The sequence below is a fragment of the Cavia porcellus genome, unplaced genomic scaffold (genome assembly GCF_034190915.1).
Source record: "Cavia porcellus strain 051 isolate PalLab524CR breed Dunkin Hartley unplaced genomic scaffold, mCavPor4.1 scaffold_16, whole genome shotgun sequence".
In the NCBI taxonomy this organism is placed as follows: domain Eukaryota; kingdom Metazoa; phylum Chordata; class Mammalia; order Rodentia; family Caviidae; genus Cavia; species Cavia porcellus.
In genome coordinates this window covers 31,082,188-31,109,465 of record NW_026947499.1, presented here as the reverse complement: position 1 = coordinate 31,109,465, position 27,278 = coordinate 31,082,188, and the positions used below count along the sequence as shown (strand labels likewise).

The 27,278-nt window shown below is 49.2% G+C and overlaps 1 protein-coding gene across 3 annotated transcripts; it reads left to right on the top strand.

The window, feature by feature from the left end:
• Nucleotides 1-435: 435 nt before the first annotated feature.
• Nucleotides 436-27,278, top strand: Ppm1f (protein phosphatase, Mg2+/Mn2+ dependent 1F). Of its 3 annotated transcripts, none has more exons than XM_063226139.1 (8): nt 436-550; nt 6,380-6,648; nt 10,748-10,893; nt 15,134-15,336; nt 16,274-16,462; nt 18,587-18,730; nt 22,044-22,137; nt 23,206-27,278. In XM_063226139.1, exons 2-8 carry the CDS (start codon nt 6,479-6,481, stop codon nt 23,583-23,585), a joined length of 1,326 nt encoding a protein of 441 aa, XP_063082209.1. In that variant the 5' UTR covers nt 436-550; nt 6,380-6,478; the 3' UTR covers nt 23,586-27,278. The 3 variants fall into 3 exon arrangements, with proteins under 3 accessions (XP_063082209.1, XP_063082210.1, XP_063082211.1); XM_063226140.1 differs by lacking the exon at nt 436-550 and adding an exon at nt 610-629; XM_063226141.1 differs by lacking the exons at nt 436-550; nt 18,587-18,730 and adding an exon at nt 4,580-4,696.

Here is a 27,278-nt window from a genome sequence, read left to right as displayed (position 1 = left end):
TTTAACTGTCCTTTGCTGGCTTTGCAGATGGAGGAAAGGACCCTAAGCCAAGAAATACTGGTAGTCTTAGGAGCTGGAAAAGAGAAGGGAAGGATTCTCCCCTGGAATCCCTGAAAGGAGCATACTTATTGACACTTGGATCTCAGCTCATAGAGACCAGAGACTTTTGACCTCCAGGCCTTTCATGTTGTGGAAACTTACCCCCTAAAAGTGTGAGCTCTAGAATACTGTGCCTCCTACGTACCTAGATAGTTTGCATCCCTGCTCTGCCACGTATCGCGCAAATTGCTTAAGTCCTAGGTACCGTGACATAAAGATTGCTTTCCCCAAGTATGCAACATTGGCAGAGTGAGACATACTTTTCATCAGGCACAGGTGTCCGCCTAAAAGAAAAGAACCGCTGTTGCGAGACCGCCAGAGGGCAGCAGAAATTCAGCCCCACCCGCGGGAGGCCTGACTGCGCCTGCGCAGCGCCCGCTGCGGCCCGGGACGGGAAGTGGGCTGGACCCGCCTGGAGCTGCTTGCGGGGCACGGAGCTGCTAGGTGGCAGGTGAGGCCCGCGGGGACCTGAGGGTGGAGAAGCCCCGGAAGCAAGATTAGGACGCTGACGTTCGTGGGGTGACGGTCAGGTGGGAGCTCAGGGTGCACAAGGGTAAAGTGGAGCTCGGGAACCACAGAGGCGGAATAGGGGGTCCAGGGAAACTAGAAGGCCCAGCTGAGGCTCAGGTGCAGGCTGCTTAGGGTGGAATGAGGGCTGAAGAGCGCAAGAGCCTCTGAGGTCCCCTGGAGAACCGGAGGCGTGGAATCAAGGGGCTGTAGTGCTAAAGGTGTGGAACTGGGGGGGGGGGTCCTTTGGCTTGGCAGGGGTGTGGCCAAACCGAGGGCCTTGTGGGGGCCCAGGGCTGTGAGGCAAAACTAGGTGCTGACGGGTGACACACCCGTATTTTTAAGGAGCCAGCCTACCCGCTGTCCCAGGAACAAGTGGGTCAGGCCCATTGCCTTCCCTACTAATCCACCACGCAGGCCCGTTTGTAGGGGCCACATCTGGTTGACTTGAGTCCTCCCACCTGTGGCTCCCTGGGGCTAGTGGGGGGATGCAGGGAAGCAGTGTGTGTTAAGATGAGTGTTTCCGTTAAAGCAGTGCTTGGGCTGCAGCTGCATCAAGGGAATTGTGTAAATTACAGCCTCCGGCATGGAGACCTTGGGCACCACCCGTGCAGCTGGTTGAGCACAAGGCAAGCCCTTTAACCTGTCTGTGCAATGGGGAGAAATAGCACTTGCCTGTAGCAATTTTTGCACAGGGCCTAACACAGTGGACTCTCATCAAAGTCTTGCACCTCGTGGTTCTCCTAGTGACACATCCTCATGGAATTCTCTGCAACAAGTTCTGTGGGCTGAGCTCTGCTCAGGGGATAATGTGAGGCTGGCAGGCACTATGTGGCTGACTCAAGCCCTTTTCTGGTTTTCTATGCCCATATCCGTACTACTGTCAAATTTTACTTTTCCTCCTACATCCAGTTGAGGTGGAAATGGCAAAGTCACAGGGTATCAGAAGACTGATTGGGTCCTGCTTTGCCATTTCCTACTCCTGTGACCTTAGACATCCTGCCTCATGCAACATGTCTTAATGGTTTGTATTCGTTAACATAGTTGTGAAAGGTAAGTGTGTCCTGTGTGTATCTGTCAACATAGTTGTGAGAGGTAGAATGAGTTCTATTTTGAAAGCTGTAAATTATTCGTTTGTGGAATTCCTTTGAGATGTCACAGGAAGCCAGGCCTGTCTTTCAGCCCCTTCTCACTGTATTGAGAGAGTGTTTAGGTTCCTCCCTGAAGGTGCCAGGCCTCAGGCCATACATTTAAGCCCATGACTGGCAACTTCCTCTTCTATGTGTCCCCACACTTACCACCTGCTGAATACAAGTCACAGTGGATTCCCTGAACAACGTAAGTGAGCTTGTGATCCTTCAGTATCTCTTTTTTATTTTCTTCAGTAAACCCTGTAAGTCAGGCATGGTGGCTCATGCCTGTAACCCTAACATTCGGGAGACTGAGGCAGGAGGATCATTGCAAGTCTGAGACCAGCCAGAGCTACAAAGTGAGCTCAAAACTAGCCTGAACTGAGGCCCTGTCTCAAAAAAAAAAAAAAAAACCTCTGTAAAAAAGAAAGTGGTTGAGCACTAATGAGAATGTGCTTAATATCACAGAACTATACATTAAAAATCATTAAAGTAGTGACTGGGAGTATCACTAGCTCATGCTTAGTATGCACAATTCTCAGCCCTGAGAAAAACGAAAAGTTAAAGTGAATTATAAGTTTTGTATTGTATGTATTTTATCCCAACAAAGTGTGTGTGTGTGCATGTGAAAAAAAGAGTTTAAACCAAACGCTTCCTAATAGTCATTTATGAATAAAGAAATAAGATTCTCCATTGGTAGAAAGTATACTTTGAATATAAAACTTTTATAACATAACTCTCCATTTTTAAGGAGTGTTGTTTGTTTGTTTTTTGTCTTTTCGAGACTGCGTCTTGCTAAGCAGTTCAGACTGGCCTTGAGCTCACAGGCCAGGCTGTTCTTGAACTTGTAACAATCCTCCTTCCTCAGCCTCCCAAATGCTGAGATTATAGGCATGCACCCCCATGCCCAGCTTTTATGTGTGTTTTTATCAGGGTTCTGAAATACAACAAAACTCAAATACTTTCTCTGTGCCACTAAGGGGAAAAATGCAGTCTTACAATTATCCTTTAATTGGGCTTACGGGTCAAAACTGGTAAACTAAAGGAAAATAAATATTTTAAATTGCAAAAATTTTGTATAAGGTAGGTGCAAGAAAAAGGGCCACAGAGCTATGGAAAGCAGCTTGCTGGACCCCAAAGGTAGGAAATGTCAGCAGAACCTTATAGGATCAGAGATCTCAGGTGGGGCAATAAAGCACAGGAGCAGAGAGGTAGAAGCTGTCCCAGGGCACTGGGCACAAAAGTAAAAGTATCCCTGAGAGAGCTGAATCTGGGAATTGGTGACAAATGAGGATCAGGCCCAGAAAAAAGTCAGATCACCTTCCAGGGTTTGTCACAGTTAGGAGCCAGTTCCCTAGCATGAACCCTACCTAAGAAATTTGGGCAAGTCACATCCCTTGTGCTATAGTCCCCACTTGTAAAGTAAAGAAAACCACAGTGAAGTTTTCAGGAGATTAAAACAGGTAACAGAGAAAGAGTGCTCAGAGCAGTGCTGGTATCCCAGGCCCCTGGCAGATATTAGCTGGCAGCACTGTCTGACATACCATGTGGCTGCCAACTGATGAGCAGTGTAGAGGGGCACTGTTCTGGGAGTTGGGAGGAACCAGTCAGGGGTCACATTTGGCAGGCACTTCTGAGGTTGGGAGCCCAGAGTCTCTCCTGTGTCCCCCACTCCATCCTTGGTAACTTGCACAGACTCGTGCACAAACCCCTCCCGCTACCAGTGAGTCATGATGGCTTTGCAACAGAACAGCCCCACCTTCTCCCCTTCAGCCTCATCCTGAGACCACCTGTGAGGCAAGTACCACCTGCCTCCTGAGACTGTTTCTACTAGTCTCTACCCAGGGACTGTGCCCTGCCCATCCAGGCACTCTTAGGGCGCCTGGTCTCCCTTTGAACCAGGAGGACTTTCTCCTTCCCACTGCTGAGTGCCTTTCTCTCTAGACTGTGAGATTCTAAAGGCAGGGATTATTTTGCTCCTGTTGGTAAGGCATGCATCAGACTTGGGAGTTGATGTGGGGAAGGGGGAAGAAATTATCCTTGGCCCTCACCTTGTCTAGATTCCAGGAAGGAAAATGGTCCTGGTTTTTCTCATCTCTGGCCCAAACTGTATGATGCAGAAATGAGTCTCAGTGGTCTCCAGCAAGCAGGATAGGTTCTGAGCACTCTGCCTTTCTAATAACAGTGCCTTTCTAATAACAGTGGGCATTTGGCACTTTTCCTGAGAGGAAATCATCCTGACCATTCTGCAGATGCAGGCAGAGCTCTGTACACATGCATCATGGTGGTTGGGGCCCATGCCAGGTGGTGGGCTCAGGACAGTAGGCACAGGGTCAAGCATGCAGGCATGTGGCTGGGCACATAATATGCTTGCTAGAGTCAGGGTCTGTAGTGTTAGTGCCTCCAACCTCAAGGGAACCAGGCACAGGAAATCCTCCAGGGCTAGGAGGCCAGAAGAGAGTGCTCAGCAGAGTCCCCAACAAGTATCCTCCAATGTGGAAGGCCTTGAATTCTGTACTCAAAAGTGGGGCCATATGCTGTGGGCTGAGGTTTCTTCAACTGTGTTATGTGGCATGAGCATGCTGTCCTTTCATTTGGACCCTAATCATAAATTTATCATGCGCATATTTAACACAGCTGGAGATATCAGTGCCTCTACATCACTTAGAGTTGTATGAGGCCAGGCCTGTTCCAAACTCTTGGCAGTTGCTTGGGGGCAACGCTGCATTATGCATGGCACTAGGAGGCCAGAGCAGCTTACAGGCAGAGAAGAGGACTTGATCCTGAGCTTGCTGGAAAATTCACTCCCATCTCTTTGTTTTCTCCTGGGCTTAATTGTCCAGGCTTCACAGCTCTGCTGGTCTGTGCTGGCAGCCCTGCCTTTCCTGCCTGTTTCTGCCCCAACTCCCAGCCTGCTCTCAATGCTCCGTTTCACAAGGTCTTACCTTGATGGTTAGAATGTAAGTGCTGTTCCCATCTACTTTTTCTTTCTTTGCTTTCTCTCTCTCTCTCTTTCTTTCTTTCTCTCTTTCCCTGCTTGCCTTTTGTAACCCAGGCAATGGGAGTTTTATTTACTTGGACTTATGTGTAAATATGAAAATCGAATTTAAGTCTAACCCTGAAACTGTCAATAACAGGCACAGCTTATTGCTACATTCTTTGAGTGTGTGTATTTTTATTTATCAAAAACAAATTAACTTTTGATTTCTGTCTCTAAAAGAAGGGAGATGTTTTATTATTTTAATTTATCACATTGTGTGTGTGTGTGTGTGTGTGTGTGTGTGTGTGTGTGTGTGTTTAGACAGGGTTTCTCTATGTACTTCAGGCTGGTTTGTACTTAATTATGTAGTCCAGACTGGCCTCAAACTTGTGGTGATCCTCCTACCTCATCCTCCTAAGTGCTAGGGTTCCAGGCATAGGTCACCATGCCCCAGCTTGCCCCATTGCTCTGTACTCCAGATCCTTCACTGATTTGACCTGGTGTTGGGACACTTCCCTCACCAGTGGTACCTCTCCTCTCACCAGAGCTTAGGAAGCCTAAGCCATTCTGAATTCATGACTGATTCCTACTAGAGAGCATTGACCAGGCTGGCCCACATTCCAGAGGGTACCACCCCTTCCAGGCTAGCCTTCTGCTTCTCTCTTGCCCAACTCTTGGGCAGCCCTGGGTCTCTAAAGAGCCCTTCTTGCTCCCACTTTGAACCATCTCCCAAATGCTCCTGAACTGACTGCTTGTTTATGTTATTCCCCTAAACCAGTAATGGCAAACCTTTTAGAGACTGAGTACCCAAGATGCAGCCCCAAACCCACTTATTTATTTATTTATTTATTTATTTTTTTAATCGGTACCAAGTAGGCGTTGAAGGGGTGGACTGCAGGCTGAAAGCAGAGGAGGAAAAGAAATGCCAATGTCCAAGCAGGGGCCTTTGGCATGCAGACAATACAGAGATGGGTGAGTGGCTGACCAAGGAGAGTTTTGAGAAGAGAGTGATCAAACTCACAACTGCCTGCTTGCAAGGCAGGTGCTTATGCTACTGAGCTAAATCCCCAGCCCCTAAACCTACTTATTTATTGCAAAGTGCCGACACTACAATTAAACCTGAATACTAATATGTTAGTTTAGAAAAAAACAACTGTTATCTGATGTTGGTGCTGCTATGGCAACTTGGCTTGCATAATGACAGGGCTCTGTGTGCTATAAGTTCACTGCCACTGCCCTAAACAGTCTCCAGCATATGTCCCTTCTCCCATCTGGTCACCATTTCCAAGCATGCAAATGTGACATCACTTCTTTCCCTCAAGACGCTTCTGACTGCCTAGGGTCCCATGCTCAGGTCTGCTCAGTCACCTGCCTCAATGACGTGGCCCTGAGTCCTTCTCCTATCTTCATCTGGCCACAGCAGCCATCCTTTGCTGGGAATACATGGCCACTGTCTCCAGCATCATCTCCCGAGACTGCTTCTCTGGGCACCCTCATGTACCCACTTGGACCTGTGTCAGGATCTTACCAGGGGTTGACACTCCACTTTGTTCTCCCTAAACTCTGAGGCCCGGGACTTATTGAGATCCCTGCTGACCATCAGTGACCTGCACTCCACGTTGGAGGGCACTTATCACCCTGTGATCCCACAATCTCTCCCCAGAGTGAAGACTGACTCGAGACTGTTACATCCTTGTCCCAGCTGCAAGCTCCCCGGGATGTTCTGAACATCTCCTGTGGAGCCCCACAGAACAGCAGCCCGATGGCTTGTGACGCAGAAATCTCAGACTTCCTGAACACATTTCTTCAAGACTTCCCAGCCCCACTGAACCCGGAGAGCCCCTTGCCATGGAGGTTCTCGGGAGCAACTCTGAGCCGAGAAGAGTTGGAGGGCGAGCTGGCTGAGCTGGCGATGGGCTTTCTGAGCAGCAGGTAGGCCTGTGCTACCTGGGAGGGGTGGAGACTGGACTCCAGCAAAAGGGGCACATGGCACATGCCCTGAATAGATGGGAGGAGGCTCTGCCAAGTGTGTGCACCACACACTTGTGGCTTATGACACGTAGCCACGTGGCTTAGGAAGCAGTGCTCTGTGACTGTGGTCTACAAGGTAGGAGACATGTACAAACAGTTTATTGGTAGGTTTGGGGGAAATGTTTTAAAGACAGATAGTATCAGCCTGGGGCGGGGCAGAGCCAGCCATACTGGGTGCAGAAAGGAGGGAAGGATCTGAGCCTGCCTTCTGGAGAGGAGAGAACCACAAAACAGAGGCACTCAAGGGAGTTGAAGGAGTTCTGGGCGGGGTACAGCAGTCACTTGGGCCTTCCATGGAGGTGACAAAAAGCTGTCTGTCATTGCCTTGGGTAATTGGGAGTATCAAGGAGGAAAGCCAAGTCCAGGAGGATTTGAGTGGGCTGGTGAGGGAATGTGGCCAGAACTTCGGTGTCAAGTGGGAGCCCAGGGATTTGCAAGGCCTTTGAGCTGAGGCATCAGTGCAGGACGGGGGCCAAGTCAGAGTGCAGGGCCTGGAAGGAGAGGGGGAATCTAGATGGAGAGGGCTGGCTTTGCTTTACAGCAGAAAGTGGGAAGGGCTGGCGTGGGAAGAGTGTTGGCAGTGACCTGCAGCAGGAGGTGCTCTGCAAAGGGCTGAGCAGGAACTAGGGTTCAGGCCAGGGATGGACAGAGGCTACACAACCTTGGCCCCAGCGGGTTTTAGACATGTTGAAGGAGAACCAGAACTTGTTTGACATGGATGTCAATGGTAAGAAATGGGTGAGGAACCAAAATTCCCCTTTGGTCTGAAGCTGGAGGGGGTGGCACAGAGCTCCCAGAGCCGAGGAGGGATTAGGCCCCCATATCCATCCTCCATAACACATCTTAAATCATGTTACATAAGAGCATTCTAAGGTATTCTATTTCCTAGCCATCTTAATGGGTTTCTTATTTTAGTTCATTTCTAGTATTTTATCCCTTATGCAGACATGCACATTCATAGGTGGCGTCATCACTTGGGGTGTGTCCACAAGTGCCCACTGCACATGCACACGTGTGGTTGCTCTTTCTCAAGATCTGCTTTGTGCTGGGCTTCTGCCCTTACCACCCAGGAGCAGATTCTTGGATATAAAGGGGCCATGGCCCTTTTTCAGATTTTAAATGGCCTCCTCTGAGGCTGTGTAGATATCAGATCACTGAGCCTCTAGGGTGTGTAAATTTTCTGTCCTGTTTTCCTTTCTTACCAGTGGCAGTTTCACTGTCATATCATTTGTCCTCGAGTAGTGCATACCTTTCACTGGAATTTAGACGCAATTTTCTTCTCTGCTGCTAGACTCTAACCTTCAAGGTGGATGGACTAGTTTTTCTTGAGTCCCTATACTAGTTCCCCAGATTACCCTCCAGGTAAGTTTAGGAGCCCCAGCGCACAGAGGTCAGAATCAACGTTGACTTTCATGATGCATCCACTCAGGGCTGAGGGGCTCCAGGGCACGCCTCTTGGATGAGATAAGGGCTATGTCCAGGAAAGGGAAGCAGGTGGCTTGTGGCCAGCCATTGTCTGAGTTCCTTGGCCAGAAGCTGCCTCCCTGCCCCCAGCAGCAGCAGCAGCAGCAGGCAGGAAACCGAAACATGACTTCACCAGGACTGAGTAGAACAGGCATCCTTCTCCTGCCAGGAAACGGGAAAACCCAGAGATTAGCAGGAAACCCCCAGATGGTGGAGGAACTCATTGCTCATATCTTGGATGGATTTTTTGATTTGGAGGTGGGGTTCTGTGGAGCTGGAGTTCAAACCTAGGCTCTTGAGCATGCAAGTGCTCCATTCCAAACCCTACATTGAATTTTAATCTTCCAAGGCCTGGTGGTTTTAAAAATTGGTTCTAGAAGCTTCTCTCTAAGGTTTTTTTTTTTGTATTGGGGATCAAACTCACGACCTCACACTTAACAGGCAGGCACTTGTGCTGCTGAGCTAAATCCCCCGCCTATTCCTCCCTAAGTGATCCTCTTATTTAAAAAAAAAAAAAAAAAAAAACACCCCTGGAATTCTAAAGTCCATCAGTAGATACCTCAAGTGCTCAGCCCCTGCAGGTTATGACCCATCAGCCAGGCTGCTGGAAAAGCCTTGTCCTCAGGGTAAACCTATGTGTCAGCCCAACAGAGACTCATTGGGCTGTCCCCAGGGATGGGCACACAGCAGTAAATGCACATCCTCCAGCTTCTGCCCTACTCCCTGCCCCCATTGACTGGAGAGGCAGATTCTGGGAATCAGGATGCATCTTAGAGGTTTTAGGGCCACCAGGAAGTGATTTCTTCTACTGAGAGAGCCAGCATGGGCTTCTGTGGATGCTGAGTCCCCAGTGCCAAAAGCCTGTGTGTGTGTGTGTGTGTGTGTGTGTGTGTGTGTGTGTGTGTGTGTTAGGGTCTCATTTCCCAGAATCTCAGCCATCCTCCCACTGCCCTGGTTGGCCACAGCTGGCCTCAGTCACTCTCTTCTCAAAACTCTCCTTGGTCAGCCACTCACCCATCTCTGCATTGTCTGCATGCCAAAGGCCCCTGCTTGGACATTGGCATTTCTTTTCCTCCTCTGCTTTCAGCTTGCAGTCCACCCCTTCAACGCCTACTTGGCTCTTCAGCTTTGTTCTCTGACCTTCAATGCTGTCAGCTAAGTCTCATTTCTCATAGTTTTCCCTCCATGGCCGCAGGGAGGACATCTACCCGCTTGGTCCCCACTTCTCCACGTGCTTCCTGGCTCTCCTCCTGATCAGGAGAGCTCCTGCTGACTCGCCTTCATTCACCCCACAGCTCCACCTCCTGCCACACCATGTTCCCATCACTCTCCAGGCCTTGGGAGTTTAGCAGAATCTGAGAACTCATGGAATAGAATCTGTTGTCCTGTCCCAGGCAGGCTAGTTAAGGTATCCAATGCCACCCTCAGTTACTCAGAAATTTGAGCTATCCCTGTTTCTCCTTCTACCCCACTCCTGATCAGCCTCACTATGGCCTGTTGCTCAGAAGAGGTCTGGCCTCGACCTCTTCTAGACTGTGGTCACCACCTTCCCACCAACATTTGCTCTTTAGCTCCCCCTCTACACCAAAAGATATAAGACACCAATCTGATCATACCATATCTTTCTTCCAAACAGACCAAATCAGTGGCTCCTGATGACCACCAAGCCTGCCCTAACCATTATTCCCATCACCCCAGCCCTACCTGCCCAGAGGCCCTGGCTTACTTTTACAATGCATGGCTTATCTTTGGTAACAGCACCGAGGTCCCATGCTCTCTGAATCAGCTTCCCGAGACTGTTGTACACAGGCCCACAGACCATGCAGCTTGAAGAGTAGAGATTCTGGAGGCTAGGGTCTGAGATGAAGATGATGACCCTGAATCAGCGGGTCAGTTTCTTCTGGCAATTCTCAGACAATACTCAGGCTCATTGTTCACATTTCTGGCTTATTTTCAGAGTGCTTCCTCCCAGTTTACATGTCTGTGTCCAAATTCCCCCTCTTTCATAAAGCCACCTGTCATTGAAGTAGGGACACATCCCATTCCAAGAGGACCTCACTAATTCCATCTGCATTGACTCTGTTTCCAAATAAGGCTTCATTCTGAGGTACTGAGGGCAAGAGCTTTGATATATGAATGGAGAGGAAACCAGTCAGCTCTTAACATGGCCTAACTGTTGGGAGTTCACCAGCTTGCAGTGGTGACCGTGTGTTCTCTCCTGTGGCACATGGACCAGGTACCATCATCTTGGGTGTCAGTCTGCCCAGCCACTGAGGATCACTTGTCTTGGTGGCACCCTCTCTGCCTCTGCCCTGGATTTGCAGTTGGTCCAGCAAGGTCCCAGTAGAAGAGGCATGTCTGCCTCCCCTGGGTTTTATGTGAATGACCCCTAAGGAGAAAGGGTACCCTGCTCATTGTGACCCCAGCAGGGTACAAACCATGATTTCTACCTGTGGCAGGCCTTTCTGGTTGGGGAGTGTCAGACCAGCTCCTGCTGGGGAATCACTTACGCTTCACTTCTCATTCTCATCCCTAGGAATGCCCCACTGCCACTTGCTGCAGCTCTGACCCATGAGGCCATTTCCCAGATGCTGCAGGCTGACCTTTCAGAGTTTAGGAAGTTGCCCAAGCAAGAAGAGGAAGAAGGGAAGGACAATGAGGAAATGAAGGCTACGGTGACCTGTGAGTTCTCTGCCTAGCAGGTGATAGACTAAAGGTGACATTGTGGGGAGCCTGTTGAGCAGAGCCAAAAAGGGGTTCACGCCAAGGTACTTGCCCATTGGGAATGACGGGATCTAGTTATAGAGACGGTGTGTCATGGTAGCATGTAGCCAAGAACAGGGAACGTAGCCTTCAGTGCACTGCTCAGGGTCAGCTGGTGGGTGCCAGGCTCCCTCCTGTGTCCCATCTCATTGAAGTTTCAGAATAGCCTTTGGAAATAACTGAAGCTTGTTCTGCTTTACACATGAGGAAACCAAGGTGCTCACTGTCAGGCAACCAAGTTGAAATGTACTTGCTGTCATGCCTCAGCTAGCACGAGGTCAGAGTCAGCAGCCTGACGCATCAGCCTATGCATGGGATCACATCATGGTCCAGATAGTAGAAAACTCGATAGAGCATGGACCTCTTCTCTTGACTTACCAGGTTGGGACCTCATTAGCATGAGGTACTCAGGAGTGAACTTGAGGTTCTTGGTGGCATTGATGTTTGCTTTTTTTTTTTAATCGGTACCAGGGATTGAACTCACAATCGTGTGCTTGCAAGGCAGGCGTTTATGCCGCTGAGCTAAGTCCACAACCTCAGGGTGGCAGTGATGATCGCTTGTCTGTCAGCCCACTTTAGAAACAGCCATCACTGAAACCAAGGCCCTGAAACACCATTGCATGACCACAGAACCCCAAAGATGGAGTAGTCACTGACAGGCCTGCAGAGCTGTTTGACAGTCTGTTCATGAAAATGTAGGGCTTGTGTTCAGGGCAGTGGCAGATACCTGTAATGGAGGCTGAGGCAGGAGGAACATGAGTTGAAGCCCTACAGGGCAACTTAGCAAAACCCTGTCTCAAAATAATGAAATTTTTTGGAAGGGTGTGCAAAGGCCCTGTATTCAGTTCCTTACTACCCCCTCCAAAAATGGACTTTTACTTAACTGCGTGATTTTCTCTTTTTTAATAATTATCTTTTATTGTATTTCACCAAAGTGTTGATTCATGTTGGACCCGAAGAGCCCTTGGCCAGGCAGGAAACAAAGTGACAGGCTATAGGGAGGTCTCCCATGGGATCTTTGCAGCTCGTTTTCCAGCCGGCGGTTTGCCTCTGCAGAGCCATCTGAGCAGCAGGAAGTAGATTTCCCTTCCTTTGCCATTTCCTTTCTGACCATGTTACTTTGGCATTAGTGCAAACATGTAGGGAGAAGCAAGGAGGGAGAGAGAAGAAGAAAGAAAACTATACGAAGCCTCTAGCATCAGTGGCTGCCAGGCTGTTCCCCTCTTCTTTCTGGTCCCCTTCTCCCTGGCTTCCTGCCTGCCTTCCATCCGTGCACAGCCTTGTCTTTCTGTCTAGGAGACAGTTGTCCTCAGTAACAGGCTACCATTGTTCTCTGCATAGCCAGCAGGCACCCGCCTGGTGGCAGCTGCCACTAGCCCCACTAAAGGATTACATCCTCCCCTCACCCTCTCCTGGTTTATTTCTCTGCCTGGCCAGGCGGGAGACAGCGCTAGCTGCTGGTATAAAACAGAACTGGTGCGCCTTGCTGAACGAGACATCTTGGACCTGTGGAGGAGGGAGAGGGCCCAGCCAGAAGGAAATCACAGCCTGCCCTGTCTGTCCCAGAGCAGAGTCATGCAAGTCTAGGCTAGTGGCATGGATCATTCACAGCACCAGAACATAGCAGACTGTCCTCTCCCAACCTATCCTTGCAAAATCACTTCAAGGCAAACAGACTTTGTGGACTCTCCACTGCCCAAGGGCAGAGATATGACAGAAACAGTCTCTGTGCCTCCCAGCCAGCCCCGCCCTATTGATAGGAAAACAAAACTCATGAAGCAATTGCTAAGGGCATGAAGACTGTGGCCCTCCAAGCCATCAGGATCCTCCTCATTTTTACTTGCCCTGGGACTAAGCAAGTTTCAAGTTCAAACACAAGGATGGAAATGGCAGTACATCCTAAGGCAAGAGAGGAAAAGACAGCAGGATCTGGTGAGGTCTTCAGGTCTGATAAATGCCGGCTGTTTCTGGGAGTAAAAGGAGCCAGAGCAGCTTTCCCAGCATTTTTCTGAGCACAGCCCTCAACAGAGAAGGGAGAGGAAGGCAGGAGGCAGCATGGGAGGGCTGGCACAAAGAGGATCTTCTACAGGGTGGAGAGCGACCATCCACGAGCTGGGTTTTCCTGTGTTGGGCCCAGCTTCTCCACCCTCCGACCCTTAGCCTGGCTCTGCCAGTCCCACAGTTCTTGCCAAAGTACTGAATGGGTTGCTGTTCTTGGTGTGCTGGCAACAGCCAGCTATGGACACCCCATAGTGCTTCCTGAGTATAGGGTCCCTTTGGGTCCACCCTTCCACAGCCTCCTGTGCTCACAGACTCCTGGTTCTTCCTCTGCAGGCCCACTGGCCTTTGCTTTTCTCCTATTCTACCAGGAACACTTTGTTCCTCAATTTCCCATGTCCTTTGAGTATGCCCTGCATCTCAGGGACTCTACCCTGTTTCTAATACTTGACCTGGAACTCTTTTAGGAGCAGGCTTCTACTCCCCTGTGTCTGCCACATGTAGTTAGACTAGCTTCACTGGACTTTTTGTTGTGGTTGTTGTTAAATGAATGTTATGGGGTGCATTATTTATTGCTGCATAGTAGCTCCCCAGATTCAGTGGCTTAGAAACAAAGCATTTATCTTCTCACAGTTTCAATGGGGCTGGAATATGGGAGCAGCTTAGGTAGGGGGTTCTGCCCAGAGTCTTATGAGGTCACAATGTGGGGTCAACAGGGGAGGGATTTGTCCCTTTCAAAATAGTTCAATCACAAAGAGAGCAAGCACGCAGGCCTCCACGTTTGAAGGCCACGTAGCCCCTTGCACTTTTCTTAATTCCCTATTTGAGAGAGGGCTGGCTCTGCCTCCTGAAAGGAGGAATATCAGGAAGTTCATGGACAGATTTTAAAGCCATCACATTTGACAAATATTTTTAATGGAAAATTGGGAAGTATTAAAAAGTATGTATAAGGAGGAAAAAAATCACCCTTAGAACCAGCCACTGCAGACAGCCACTTCTGACATCTTGGTTGCAATACCATTTCTGCCCCCTTTTTTCTGAGTCCAAGTGGTTTTTCCATGTACTTGTGCTTAAATTGTTTTTGTAATTTTCTATCTTTTTCTCACTTAAAATCAGGACATAAACGTTTTACTTGCTAGTAAACTGTAAAAATCCATTTTCTGTTTTTTTCTTTAGTTTTTTCAACGAAACTTTTTGTTTTGAGATAATCATAGCTGCCCATCTAATTGAAAGAAATAATGCAGAGAAATTCCATGTACAGTTGACCCAATGTCATCCAAGGGTAACATCTTTCAAAACTATAATAAAATATCACAAGTTGGATCTTATACTTACCACAAAGGTTCTTTGTGTTATCCTCTAGTGGCCACTCTCACTCCCTGGCCCCACATACCAAGATCCCTAGCTGCTGGCAATTACTCATGTACATTTCTAGAATTTTGGCATTTCAGGAATGTATATAAATAGATCACCCAATACATAACTTTAGGAGATCGGTTTTTCTCACTTGGCATAACTCCTTGGAAACTAACCCAGGTTGCTGCATGTATCAAAAATTCATGTACACACTGAAGGACATCTAAGCTGTTTTCAGATTTTAGCCACTACTGGCAAAGCTACTATGAACATTCCTCTGCAAGTTATTATGTGTAAAGTCTTTATTTTTCTGGGATAAGTGCCCAGGAGTGCAATTATGGGTCATATGGTAGTTGCACGTTTAGTTGTGAAAGTTACTTTTAATAGCAGCTTAATTCTTCGTAAGAGAATAGATAAGAGTTTACTCATCATTCATCTGTCACTGGATATGTATTGTTTCTAAGCAGTGAGTAATTATAATGTATTCTATACTTTGCACAGAATTTTTCCATTTCTTTATGGTGGACTCCTGTGAGTGGAGTTGCCCCATCATGGAGCAGGAGACTTTTCAGTACTTGTTGTCAAACCAAACATTTCTAATTGCCAATAACTGTCACACATGGTTTAATAGGTTGGTATGCTCAGCATGCCCCAGGAGGTGAGGGATTGGTGAGGCCCATGCAGGCTGGTGGGAGTGGGGGGATCTGGAAAACGTAGTGGGTCCAGAGCAGAGAGGCACTGAGCAGCCAGTGACACTTCAGCTGTTGTGATTTGTGCTACTCCAACAATTCTGTCATGTCCTCAGTGTTAGATACCACAGAAGTGGCGCGGAGTTTCTTTAACCAGCTCTGGAAAGTAAGTAGCCAGTGGCAGAAGCAGGTGCCAGTTACTGCCCGAACCCCACAGAAGGAGTGGGTGGTCTCTATCCACGCCATCCGGAATGCTCGCCGCAGGATGGAGGACCGGCATGTGTTCCTTCCTGCCTTCAACCTGCTCTTCGGCTTATCTGTGAGTGTCCTACTGACAGGGTCCCTGGGCTAAAGCAGGAGATGGGCCTGGGAACAGCTAGCAGCCAAAGCTGAGCCAGGAGGGACTCCTCTGTTGCTCAGGGCTGAGGTGCTGGGTAGCTCCTAAAGCACTTTTCAGGGACATTTGAGAGGCGTAAGTCCTTTGGGCCAAGATGCCAGGCACCTTATTTTCCTAGCGAAGCACTGAGAAAAGGCAACAGTGGACATATGTCTGTTGGGAGGCCAGGCCCTGTGCCAGAGTCACCTCAAACATACTGCCAAACCCTGCCAGCCTACAGCTCCAGGGGCCATCTGGTGTATCTTACTTCATTTTATGTTGGGAACAGCCCAGTACAGATGGGGAGACTGAGGTTCCAAGGGTTTTCCTCTTCCAAATCTCCCAGCTCCTAAGTGCTTGAGCCTGCTGGGCCTGTTTTTTCAAGCCCTACCTGTCTTGGTTTGTTTTCTGTTGCTATAATAGAATAGCTGAAATGGAGTAATTTGTAAAGAAAAAATGTATTTCTCACCATTCTGGAGACTGGGAGGTCAAGGAACTCCATCTGGTGAGAGGCTTCTTGGTAGAGGGGAATCTGCAGAGTTCTGAGGCAGTGCAGAGTATCACATGGCAGAATGTGTTTGCCAAAGAGAGCTCACTTTTATAACAAAACCATTCCCTTAGTAACCCTTTAATCCATTAATCCATGAGTGGATTAATCTGTTATCTTTCAAAAGTCCTACCTCCAAATACCATTAACATAAGAATTTTGGGATTAAGTTTGCAACAGAGAAGTCTCAAGGACAAACATTGAAACCATAGTGCTACCCAGTCAGTGCCTAGGCCATACCCACCCCCTAGGTGAGAGCAGCTGGCAGGTGTCCAGTTACGTAATCAGTTACGTGGAGGCCAGTGAAGTGACCCACTCTGTGCTCTCCATCAGGACTCTGTGGACCGTGCCTACTTCGCTGTGTTTGACGGTCATGGAGGTGTGGATGCTGCAAGATATGCTGCTGTTCATGTACACGTCAATGCTGCCCGCCAGCCAAAGCTGCTTACAGACCCTGCGGAAGCCCTCAAAGAAGCCTTCCAGCACACTGATGAAATGTTTCTCTGGAAAGCCAAGCGAGAGGTAAGAACCAGCAACCAGGTCTCAAGGGCAGTTAGAGGGCCAGTAGCCAGTAGGATTGGAGGACCTACCTCTACTAAGGGAAGGATACCAAAGTGGTTGATGGCGAAGGAATGTCCTCACTGGGATGGCTTGTCATCATGCCATTTACTCTTAAGAAAAAGAACTCATTTTTTCATTTGAATGGAAGTGGCATAAAGCTTTTATTATTCTGTTTCCATGACTATAAATGAAATAACTGAGGCTAGATAACTTTATAAAGACAAGAAGTTTGTTTTGGCTTATGATTCTGTAGGTTCAGAGTCAAAAGTCTTCATCCAGTAATAACTTTGCTGGAAGAGCCCCAAAGTTTCTCAAAACATCACATAGCAAGAGACCAGAAGTACACGAGCATATGTGTGTATCTTCTGGCCTCCCTCTCTTTGTAAAACCACTAGGTTCACCCATGGGGGCTCCACCCTAATAATTTTATCTAATCCCATTCTCCTCCCAAAGTCCTCACCACTAGACACTATTGTTGATTAAGTTTCCATCCATTCAGTACATCACAGTGGGCATTACGTTTTAACACATTAAGCCTTGGGGGACACTAAGTCCCTCTCCAAACCGTAGCACCCTGACCCAGTATACTGCCTTCAAAGAAGAGTTCAGTATGTACGGTTCCCAAGAGGAGGCAGAATGCAGCACCAGGCAGTGCCAGTCGGGGGGCAGGGGAGCAGAGGAAACGTGGCCTTGTGAAGACAGGGTGAAGCCAGGCAGGCAAGCCACAGCAAGCTCAGGAGTGGATAGTTTGGATAACCTTAGTTGTTTCTAAATGACAAGGGTAGCCCCTAGCCATCCCAGCACCAGGCCTGGAAGCCACCCTGGACAGGGGAAGCCTTGGCCTGGTAGATGAGGAAGCACTAGCTGGCTTCTCCATGAGAGGTGACACTCTCAGGCCAGCATTTGCTATCTCTGGGAATTAACCCCCTGAGCTAGTCTCATCAGGCCCCAAAATGTCATTGCATCCTAACATACAGAAAATGCAGCCAGTTGTGGTAGGGCGTATCTGTAATCCCAGTGGTGGGGGGAGGCTGAGGTAGGATCACTGTGAGTTTGAGGTCATCTTGAACTGCATAGTGAAACCCTGTCTCAAAAAAGAAAAAAAGCAAAACACGATTGATACTCTCCCATCTCACCTTGCTCTTCTGAGCAGGATCTCAGCAGGCTGCTGGTGTCTGTCCTCAGGAGTTATAGCTGTGTGTAGGAGGGAGGCACATGTCCCATCAGTCCTGTCTTCTGTGAACATACTCCTGCTTAACCTTCACAACAGCCCCAGGAGGTATCTTCTAATATTGTAACCATTTCAAACATTGGGAAAATGAAACTAAGATTGCTTGAAAGACCTGTCTCAGTGAGGAGACAGTGGGGAGAGGCACCTATTAGCACATTGCTGACCACATTGCTAAGTGGAATTCAGCAGAGACTTTCCACCTCGACAGAAGGCTGTAAGACATCTAAAGCCTCCAGAGGAAGCCTAGGAGAAGACTGACACTGCCACCCCAGCTGGTGAGGCAGGCCTCTCAGCTGAGGGCCGCTCGTGAAGGAGAGCCATCTATAGCTGTATAGTTTATTTTCTTTGGTTTTCATTTGGTGGTGCTAGGGCCAGAATCCAGCAGGCTAGGCAAGTGCTGTACCACTGTGCCATATCTCTAGCCCCTATTATTTTCTGTAAACAACTTTGAGACGTAAGTGACACATAATAAGTTGCCCATATTTACAGTATATGATTGGGTAAGTTTTGGTTTATGTGTGCACTCATGAAACCCTTCACTCCAGTAATGGGCATCTTTATCACACTCAAAAGCAGTTTCCTTCCCTGTCCTTCCACACACCCACTCAACTCATGAGTCTGCTTCCTGCCATACAGACAAACCTGCATATTCCGGAGTACGGTAGTAATGGGGTGCTGCTGGACACTGTCCTCTTCCTTGTGGCATGATCACTACACAATTCATCCATGCCACATAGGGCTCTGGGACAGTCCTCTTGTGTGCTGAGTTTGTGGCTCAGTCTGGCTGGTGTGTGCATCTCGTGTGGGCACTGAGTCACATATACCTTGCCCCACGTGGGCCTCTCCTCCTGCAGCGGCTGCAGAGTGGCACCACAGGCGTATGCGCGCTTATTGCTGGAACAAACCTGCACGTTGCCTGGCTCGGAGACTCCCAGGTCTTCCTGGTGCAGCAGGGACAGTTGATAAAGTTGATGGAGCCACACAGACCTGACCAACCGGTAAGGGCTCCTTCTGTCTAATCCCAGGACGCTCCCAGACTGCTGTAGTACTGGGCCTGTACAAGACTGGAGACCTCACAGGGCAGCAGAATGTCAGCAGGTTCCTGCTTGCTGTTGTTGAGGAGGATTCGGCAGTGACTGGCATCTTTTGGTGCTCCTGCTGAAGAGGGCACCACATTATGGCTCGGGTGGCCAGGGAGTCCCAAGTAAGCCCTTCCTGACAGCTCTCTGGGTCACAGTAACACAGAGCCCAGAGCTCCAGGGATTCTCTGTCCCAAAAGGCAGCCCAGGAAGTGGGGTCATCGCAGGTCAGCACAGAGTTCCATGATATCCACAGGCATAGAGCAGCTGGCCAAGGGCTAAGAATAAGGAAGTGGCCCTGCACTAGTGCTGGAACAAAGTCTGAGCTACAGTAGGCAGAGACTATGCTGGGAGACTGCCACCCAGATCACTCACCTGTCTGAGCCTTAGGGCCCTAACTTGGGCATGAGGAAGACATTCCTGCTCAGACCATATCTTCCATTTCTAGTCTGTTTCCTGAGGCAGAGAGGGCATATTGGATATCAAAGAATGCTGTGTATCCCCTGTCCCCACCAAAAAAAAGAAAAGAAAACAACCCTGTTTTCTCCACATAATGTGCTCTGCACTGGCTTTTGTCAGCTAACTGTGCACCTGGCAGACCATTCTACATCTGCATGTGAAGGGCCCTCATCCTTGGAGACGCTTGGCATTCCATTCATCATCCAGTCCCTATGGAGAAACACTGAAGCCTTAAATCTTTCTGCACTGGAAACATTACAACAGTGCATAACTTTGTACACTACATTGCCCAGGGTCAAGTATGTACGCAGAAAAGATTCCTAGAGGTAGGATTACAGGATCAGAGTAGACATACAGTCTTCGTAGATTTGCCCAACAGACCTCTGCATTGGGCCAGCCTGTGCTTGAGCAGTGCATCTGAGAGTGTCCATCCTACCATGTTCCCACCAACTACAGAATTTCACCCTTCTGAGAGTAAGAAGGATATTAGCAGTTGTTTAATTTGCTTTTCTCTTGTAGAGCAAATTTAAACATTTTCAAAAGTTTAAACTAGGTATGGTAGCACACACCTATAATTCCACTACTCTGAGAGGCTGAGGCAGGAGAATCACAAGTTTGAGTCCAACCTGACTCAGTAAGACCCTGTACCTACCCCCCCTCCCCATGCCCAACAAAGAAAGAGGGAGACGTAGCTCATTGCAGAGACCCTGAGTTTAATCCTCAGGATCACACTAAAAGAAAAAAAGTTTTAAGATAATTTTTATTGCCCTGCCTTTCCCATGAACAGTTTGTTCCCATCCCTTGTCTGATTTTCCTTCAATGTATAGACATGTTAGGGGGGTAGTCTTCTTGTCTGGCTTTTGTAGTTTCTCCCATGTCTGTTTTGAGTTTTCTGCAGTGATGTTGAGCCATCTTTCCTCCTGTGGTCCTTAGATTTGGAAAGCAGGACAGAGACTTTTTGGTGTTGATCACAGTCAGGGATCGTGGTGCTCCTTGGCCTCCCAGCACAGCTCCTGGTCTGGGCTACACATGTGCCCTCCCCATTGTACAGAGGAGAGACCTGAGGCTCAGAGAGGTTCAGTCACTTGCCCAGAGGACATACCAAGTAGCAGACACTGCTGCTCCACTGCCACCCCACTGCAGCGGAGTTCAGCACCTACTCCCTGTTGGTCCCCTTTCCCTGGCCAGGTAAGCCATACACTGCCTGTACCTGTGCAGCTGCAGAGGCCAGCATCTCTCTGAAGTCCAGTGCAGACCTTTTCCAAGCCACACTTGAATGGTGTCCTGGTAGAATAGGGGCAGATAGCCTGGCTTGGTCCTGGTCCCATCTTCTCTAAGCCTGAGGCTCCTCATATGTCAAATAGGATTTGGCAGATTCGGGGGTGAGGATAGAGTGGCTCACTACACATGAGTGCAGGGATCAGTGCCTGCACGGGCGCACACACAGGTGTCTAGTTCTGTTGATCCATGGCTGGGGGGTGAGGGGAAATAGGGGCAGAGACTAGATCCCAGCTCCCTCCTGCAGCGGCTGCTTATGATTCCCATTGTCTTACAATCCACCTGCCAGAGAAATAATCAGAGATGTGGGCAAAAGTTCACAACAGTGAGTTTCACCACATCAGTGACAAGGATAGGAAGCTGAGAGCTTCATTCAGGGCCCAGCAGTCCACAAAGGTTCTGTTCAACAGAACTCCTCCTGCAGCTGGAGGCAGTTCAGACCAGCATATACTTAGAGTCTTCTTTTCTTTTCTTTTTTCTTTTTTTTTTTTTTTTTTTTTGAGACAGGGTCTCACTGCAGTTTAGGCTGGCCTTGACTCACTATGTAGCCTCCTGCCTCAGCCTCCCGAGTAATGGGGTTACAAGTATACATCAGCATGCCCAGCTGGAGCCTGTTTTTCACATGCTACTTTGCTGAGGCAGTGGGGTGACAAAACAGGACCTGCATCCACCACCCAGTAGCTGTGTCTAATGGAATAAAAAAGTGTGACAGGTGAGGGTGAGGACACAACCGGGTGACAGAAAGAGAGGCATGGGAGTGGGGCCTGGAGTAGAATCTGGAAGGCAGGTGACTTCTGCAGGCCAGAGGCAGCAACTAGCTGGAGAGAACAGGTGACGGCAGAACTGACCTGCTGCTCCTTCGGTGGGGCTGCCCCTAGCCAGGAAGTACACAATTGAGGCCTGAAGTAGGCACGCCAGACCCACTTTAGGAGCGGGGGCAGCCTGTACACATAGGGTTGCCTTTTGGCACAGGGGACCCCACTAGGGCTTTTTAAGCAGCTGTCAAGGGTGGAGCTCACAGGCCCAGTGTGACCCAAGTGCTTTCCCATCCTCTAACTCAGTCCTGTCCTCACAGGATTCCCTCAGGGAACAGAGGATGGGGGAAGGTGTGCTCAGGAAAGAGGGTTCCAAGGCTTTTGTTATATCTTATTTTTATTTTTGAGGCAGGATCTTTTTATGTTGCTCATGCAAGCCTCAAACTCATAGTCCTCCTGCCTCAGCCTCCCAATACTGGGATAATTGGCATGCATCACCTTGTCTGGCTGGTTCCACAGTTTGAAGGCCAAAGCACCCTGCTTTTAGGGCCTCGCTGGGGAGACCTTGCCCTCAAGGAAGGACATGGTGGGTAAATCGGTTCTCTTTGGCACCACTGCTCCCCAAGATTGAAGGCAGACTGGTGTGGGTTGTGCCCATCTCACAGGGGCCCATGAGAACAGCTTCCACTTTACCCTCAGTCACCTCCACCAGGCCTCAGACGCTGGTTGTCTCCCTGCAGGAGGAGTGGGAACGAATCCAACGATTGGGTGGCTTTGTGACTTTCTTGGACTGCTGGAGAGTCAATGCAGCCCTGGCTGTCTCTAGAGCTATCGGTAAGCAGAGTGCAGAGGCTGGCATGGGGTAAGGCAAGGCCTCCAACTGTGGCCAGGGGCTCACCCGGTGGTTTTGGACAGAGTGTTGTGAGCTTGAAAAGATTTGCAGCATGCAGAAGCTCCCAATTTATAGTAGGATTACTTTCAAATAAACCCCCGGTACGTTGAAAATGTGTTGAAGGCACCTAACCCCGCAGACATAGTCTGCTGTCGAGAATCAGTGATTTGCCCTGGTCATGGGACTGACTGGGAGTGGCAGTGCGCTGCTGCTGTCCAGTTTCCAGAGAGGGTCTCAGACCACTCACCGCCGATCCAGAAAGGATCAAAATTCAAACTGGAATTTCTGTTGACTATGTACCACTTTCACACCACTGTAAAGTAAAAACCAAGTCACACCATCATAAACTGGGGCCTATCTGTACTGGTTATAGCACCAGTCAGCTTGTAACAGGAATGGGGCAGAGTTAGAGACCACAATTGTGAATGCTCAAATTTTCATCTCCCACCAGTAATTGCGGTTTAAGTTATATATCGTTAACTTTCATTAAAACAAGTCCCTTTAAAATCCTTGAGCTACCTACTATATGGGCTAGGAGAAAGGTTTCAGATATTTAATAAATGAGGTTACCGTCCACATTTATGTTAATGATTCTTTTGCATATTTGAGGAGGATAGCAGTTCTCTTACCCTGTCTTCTACTCCATTTTCTTAGTAGCCTGACACTGCTGGGTCTCAGTCCACAGATCATACCTGCCCCTTCCAAGTACAGTACTTAAAAATCACTCCCTCCCCTGCTCACGAGCACCCCAGGAATTTTGCCCCTGCCCCTCTCACCATCCTGAAGTGTCCAATCCTGGGGAAGTGCAGCGCCTTCCTCACAACCCATCTCATGCTGCTGCCATTGTATCTCTGAACACACGAGGAAGGATGAGCTTACTCTGAGGGTGGGAAGTGTTGGTGGGTTTCCATCTGGCCCAGGGTCTATGCCCACAGGCCGAGGAGGCATGATGGGCTAGTGAAGACCAGTAGACAGTGAGGCCCTCTGACATAAGCTTTTCTCCTGCCCAGGGGATATCTTCCAGAAACCCTATGTGTCTGGGGATGCAGATTCGACCTCCCGGGAGCTGACTGGCTCTGAGGACTACCTGCTGCTTGCCTGTGACGGCTTCTTTGACTTTGTCCACCTTGATGAAATTGCCAGCCTTGTCCACAGTCACCTGGTCAAACAGGAGGGCGATGGGGCCCATGTTGCCGAGGAGCTGGTGGCGGTGGCCCGGGATCGAGGCTCCAGTGACAACATCACAGTTATGGTGGTTTTCCTCAGGGACCCCCGAGAGCTGCTGGAGAGTGGGGTCCAGGGGCCAGGCAACTCCCAAGCAGATGTGAGAAGCCAAGACTTGTCCGCTGGCCTCTCAAATCCCCAGACTGACACTCCACAGAGAAACTAGGTGGTCCAGGTCCCCCATCATTCCCTGCCCTCAACCCTTCCCTCCACCCATGTGAGTCTCCTCAGAGGCCTTAGGACCTGACAGTCAATAGTGAGCAGGGTGAAACCACCCACACAATGCTTGCCCCGGCATCCCAAGACCGCTGGCAGTGTGTGCTACACCCTGTTCTGGTGACTGCAGAACTGCTCCTGGCAGGGCTCAGAAGCAGGCATAGGGAAAAGATCTTACCAAAGTAAAGATGGCCCAGGAAGTGGCCTTGACCTTCCATCAAGGCAGGGGTGGGCCCAACAGTCAAAGACACCTGGCAGCAGTCTGACTAAAGACAGGGTGTATATCTGGAGCACTAGGATACATGTGTTGGGGACCCCTCAGCAGACCTCAGAGGTCCATCCATCTTCAGGAATCTCCTGGAGTCAGGTCAAGCAGGCAGTATATCCTAGTATAGCCTAGGTTTCTTATGGCTTCTCACTGTGGCTGTGGCCATGGCCATGGCCATGGATGGCCGTGATGGGAGGAAAAGATCATATTGACGGATAAAGGCCTGGCAGGTCTTAGTTGACCTCACTGGCTTCCCAAAGAGGTGAGAGCAACCTCTCTGGAAAGAGAGGGAAGCCAAGGGTCTGGTCCACAGCTGCCAGAGCCACCCGTGATGTGCTAGGGTCCACAAGGCCCTCTTCCTGTTTCCCTTGAGCGCCCTGGAGAGGGGAAGCTCTGCACTTACTGACACAAGACGTGTGTGTCATTTGTGTATTTGGGTTTTATTCTGGGAATAGTCTAATTCAGAAGCAGTATTTCAGATTTTGTCTTTGTCAGTGCCAAGAAGACCCATAGTGTCATATAATTTAAGCAGAGGTTGGTGTTTATTTCTTAGAAAATTTAAGTATTTACTTTTTTTTCTTCTATTTTGGAAATATTTTCATTGCAGTATTATTGAGTTTTTTTATTTTTTTGTTTGTGTTTTGTTTTTGTAAATCAGGATTGAAACAGAAACTTTTCCAGGGGGTGTTAATAAGTCACTTAAGTGCCTTAAATGGCTATCGGGAGATGAGACCTACTGGTCTACCATGAATTCTGACAGGCCCATTGAAGTTCTTACAGAAGCAGCATTTGTTTTGCTAGGAAGGCGTGATTTTGGCTAGAGTTCTTTTCCTTCTTTGTCTTGCCAGGCACCCCCAGGAGCCTCTCTAGGGTGATTGACAGGAGCCATGACATGGGTGGGGCTGCTGCCTGGGCTCTGCTATGCCATCTCTGGTTGGATCCCAGGCAGAGTGATCCTACTACTACTTGAGTAGAATGTTCCAGAATATCTTTGTGTATTTGTAATCACACTGGTTTCTTCATGGGAAATTGCTTAAGAGGCTCTGGGAAGCCCAGAGGCAGCCCAGTGTCTTGGCATTGTCTGGACACAGGGGTGAGAGGCTGCTGGCAATCTGACAGCATTGGCCATAGCGCCTCCTCCCTCCAGCCCCCAGGCTCATGTCTTCCCCTGCAGGGCTTTTTCCTATAGCTTCGAGAATGAAGGACTCGATGTCCTCTTGAATACTGGGAAACTAAGGCTCAGAAGTGGGAAGGTGATACTTAAGTGTCTCAAGGAGCTTGTGTAGTTACGTGTAGAGTTGAAACTGGTAGGACTGAGGAGTTCAAGCAGAGGGCAGGGACATGGCAGGAGAAAAGGGCCCTGGTGGCCCATGGAGAACAGCTTCAGGGAAGGGCTGAGCAGCAGTAGAGCTGCTCCCACAGAGGTGCGAAGAGCAGTGGGTGGCTTAGCTAGGGCTTGTGACAGGAACAGTAAGAGGCAGCTTGGCCATGAGATCCCTGCAGAAGTGATCAGAGTCCACCTGCAGACAGCAGGGTACCAGGAAACTAGGGCTGTGCTCAGTGCATCTCACCCTTCTCCCAACTCATGGAAAGGACAGATGTGCAAGACCCCCCAGCCAAGTCTACATCTGCATGAAGGGCAGAGCCAGCCCTGGTGGCTCCTCACCTTCTCCCCTCACACTCTCCTACAGTGGGGCATCAGGAAGTGAAACCGTACTCTAAGGCATTGCTCAGTCTTCTGATAGACAGCGCCTTAAGCATTGCCATTCAGAGAATAGTTGGACACCAACAGTGACTAGGCATTGCTTAGCTTAGCTTAAAGGCCCTACAGCCTTCTGAGGGCCAGAAGCCAGGGCCCCTCCTGTGTGCTCAGCAGAGGACTGGGCAAGATTCAGGAGTGTGGCTCTATTTATCCCTCACTACTAGCCCATCCTGCTCATGGTAGTGACCTTGACAGAGAGGGAGTTTTGACTTGTTTTTCTTTGCTTTGCTAATCTTACTCTATTCACTACTGCTAAGAGAGGAGTTATACCCCAGTGACATTTGGATCATACCCTTTGCTGGTCTGCTTTATTGCCTGGCCTGAGGCCCTGCCAGACCGCCTCTCAGGCTTGGCACAGGGCCAAGCCCCTTCCCCACACTTGTCTGAACACCTGCCCTAAACCCCTGAGCTGGGCTACCCTGCTGTGGGAACAGCCAGGGTCCTGAATGCAGCAGTCTGGGCCATCGTTAGGGTTGGTCAGGAACTGGCTTTGCAGTAGCTTCTGAGTGGAGAGAAGAACCTCTCTGACCAGGGATACCATGAAAATCTGAACCCCATTTCAAAGAGCAGCTTTCTCATCAGCACAGTGTATAAGCTGAGCAAGTCATTGTACCTTTCTGGACCTCTGTTTCCCTTTTGTTAGGCATAGGGGTTGCACAACATCTGCTGTGGCTCCAACTGGGAATTCTGGAAATGTAGGGGCTACTCAAGGTAAGCCTGCATATCCTGGAGAGATGCTGCCAGTGCTGAGGCCCCTCTCCTCTTGCCAGCAGGGAGGGGTGATTAAGTATTATTAGTGTCTATTCTTAAAATTAAGTGGGTTGGAAAAGAATCAACTTACAGATGCCAGCGCCTTATATGGAATACAAAAGCTGGAGAAATCAAACCCTGCTTTTACAGGTGCTGCTGATTCCCAACTGAGTCCTGCAGGGTGGTAGAATTAGGTGAGGCAGGAAGGCATAACCAATTCTCAAGGGTGTCCTAGCCAAAATTCAGGCTAGAGAGTATGTTTTAGAGGTCTGGAGACATGGTGTGAGTGTCACAGCCTATGGGGTCTCAGACTCCCAGAGACCTTGCCTAATCCCCTGCCACTGACCACAGTCTGTTTCCTACCCTCTTGGGGTAGCATGCAGCCCCTGTCCTCACCCTCCCCTGCCATAGCATGTTCCAGCGTGGGTATCCCGGCTACCTCAGCAGTATTTCCAGTACTGGGAGGCCAGCCTTGGTCACTCCTAAGGACTGCCCCTCACCCCAAGCTACCTGGAAGCCAGGTAGACCTGTATAAAATAAGCTGTGTATCTGGTTTGATTTGCCTCTGTATTCCAAAAGGGGCAAACTCTGGAGTCCTATGCTTTTGCTGAGACTCCTCAACTTTGCCAAATGTGCCGAGCTTTGCCATTCATGTGCCATATGGGCCTTGCCAAAGGTTTTTCTGTACACACTTGGGGGGCTTCCTGAGAATTGTGTTCTTGCATAGCAGGGGATCTTGTTCCAAGACATCACTGTTTTCCACGGTCTTGGGGGACAAGTTCCAAGGTGAAGGGACCAAATTGTGGTCTCTTCCCAGGGGCCCACCATGCTGAAGTGTCAATAAACCATGAATTTCAAGACTC

Coding starts and splice junctions, on each gene's coding strand:
- Ppm1f (XM_063226139.1), top strand. CDS start 6,479: ATGGCTTGTGACGCAGAAATCTCAGACTTCCTGAACACATTTCTTCAA. Junction 16,463..18,586: donor TCTGGAAAGCCAAGCGAGAG/GTAAGAACCAGC, acceptor CTCCTCCTGCAG/CGGCTGCAGAGTGGCACCAC. Junction 18,731..22,043: donor CACACAGACCTGACCAACCG/GTAAGGGCTCCT, acceptor GTCTCCCTGCAG/GAGGAGTGGGAACGAATCCA.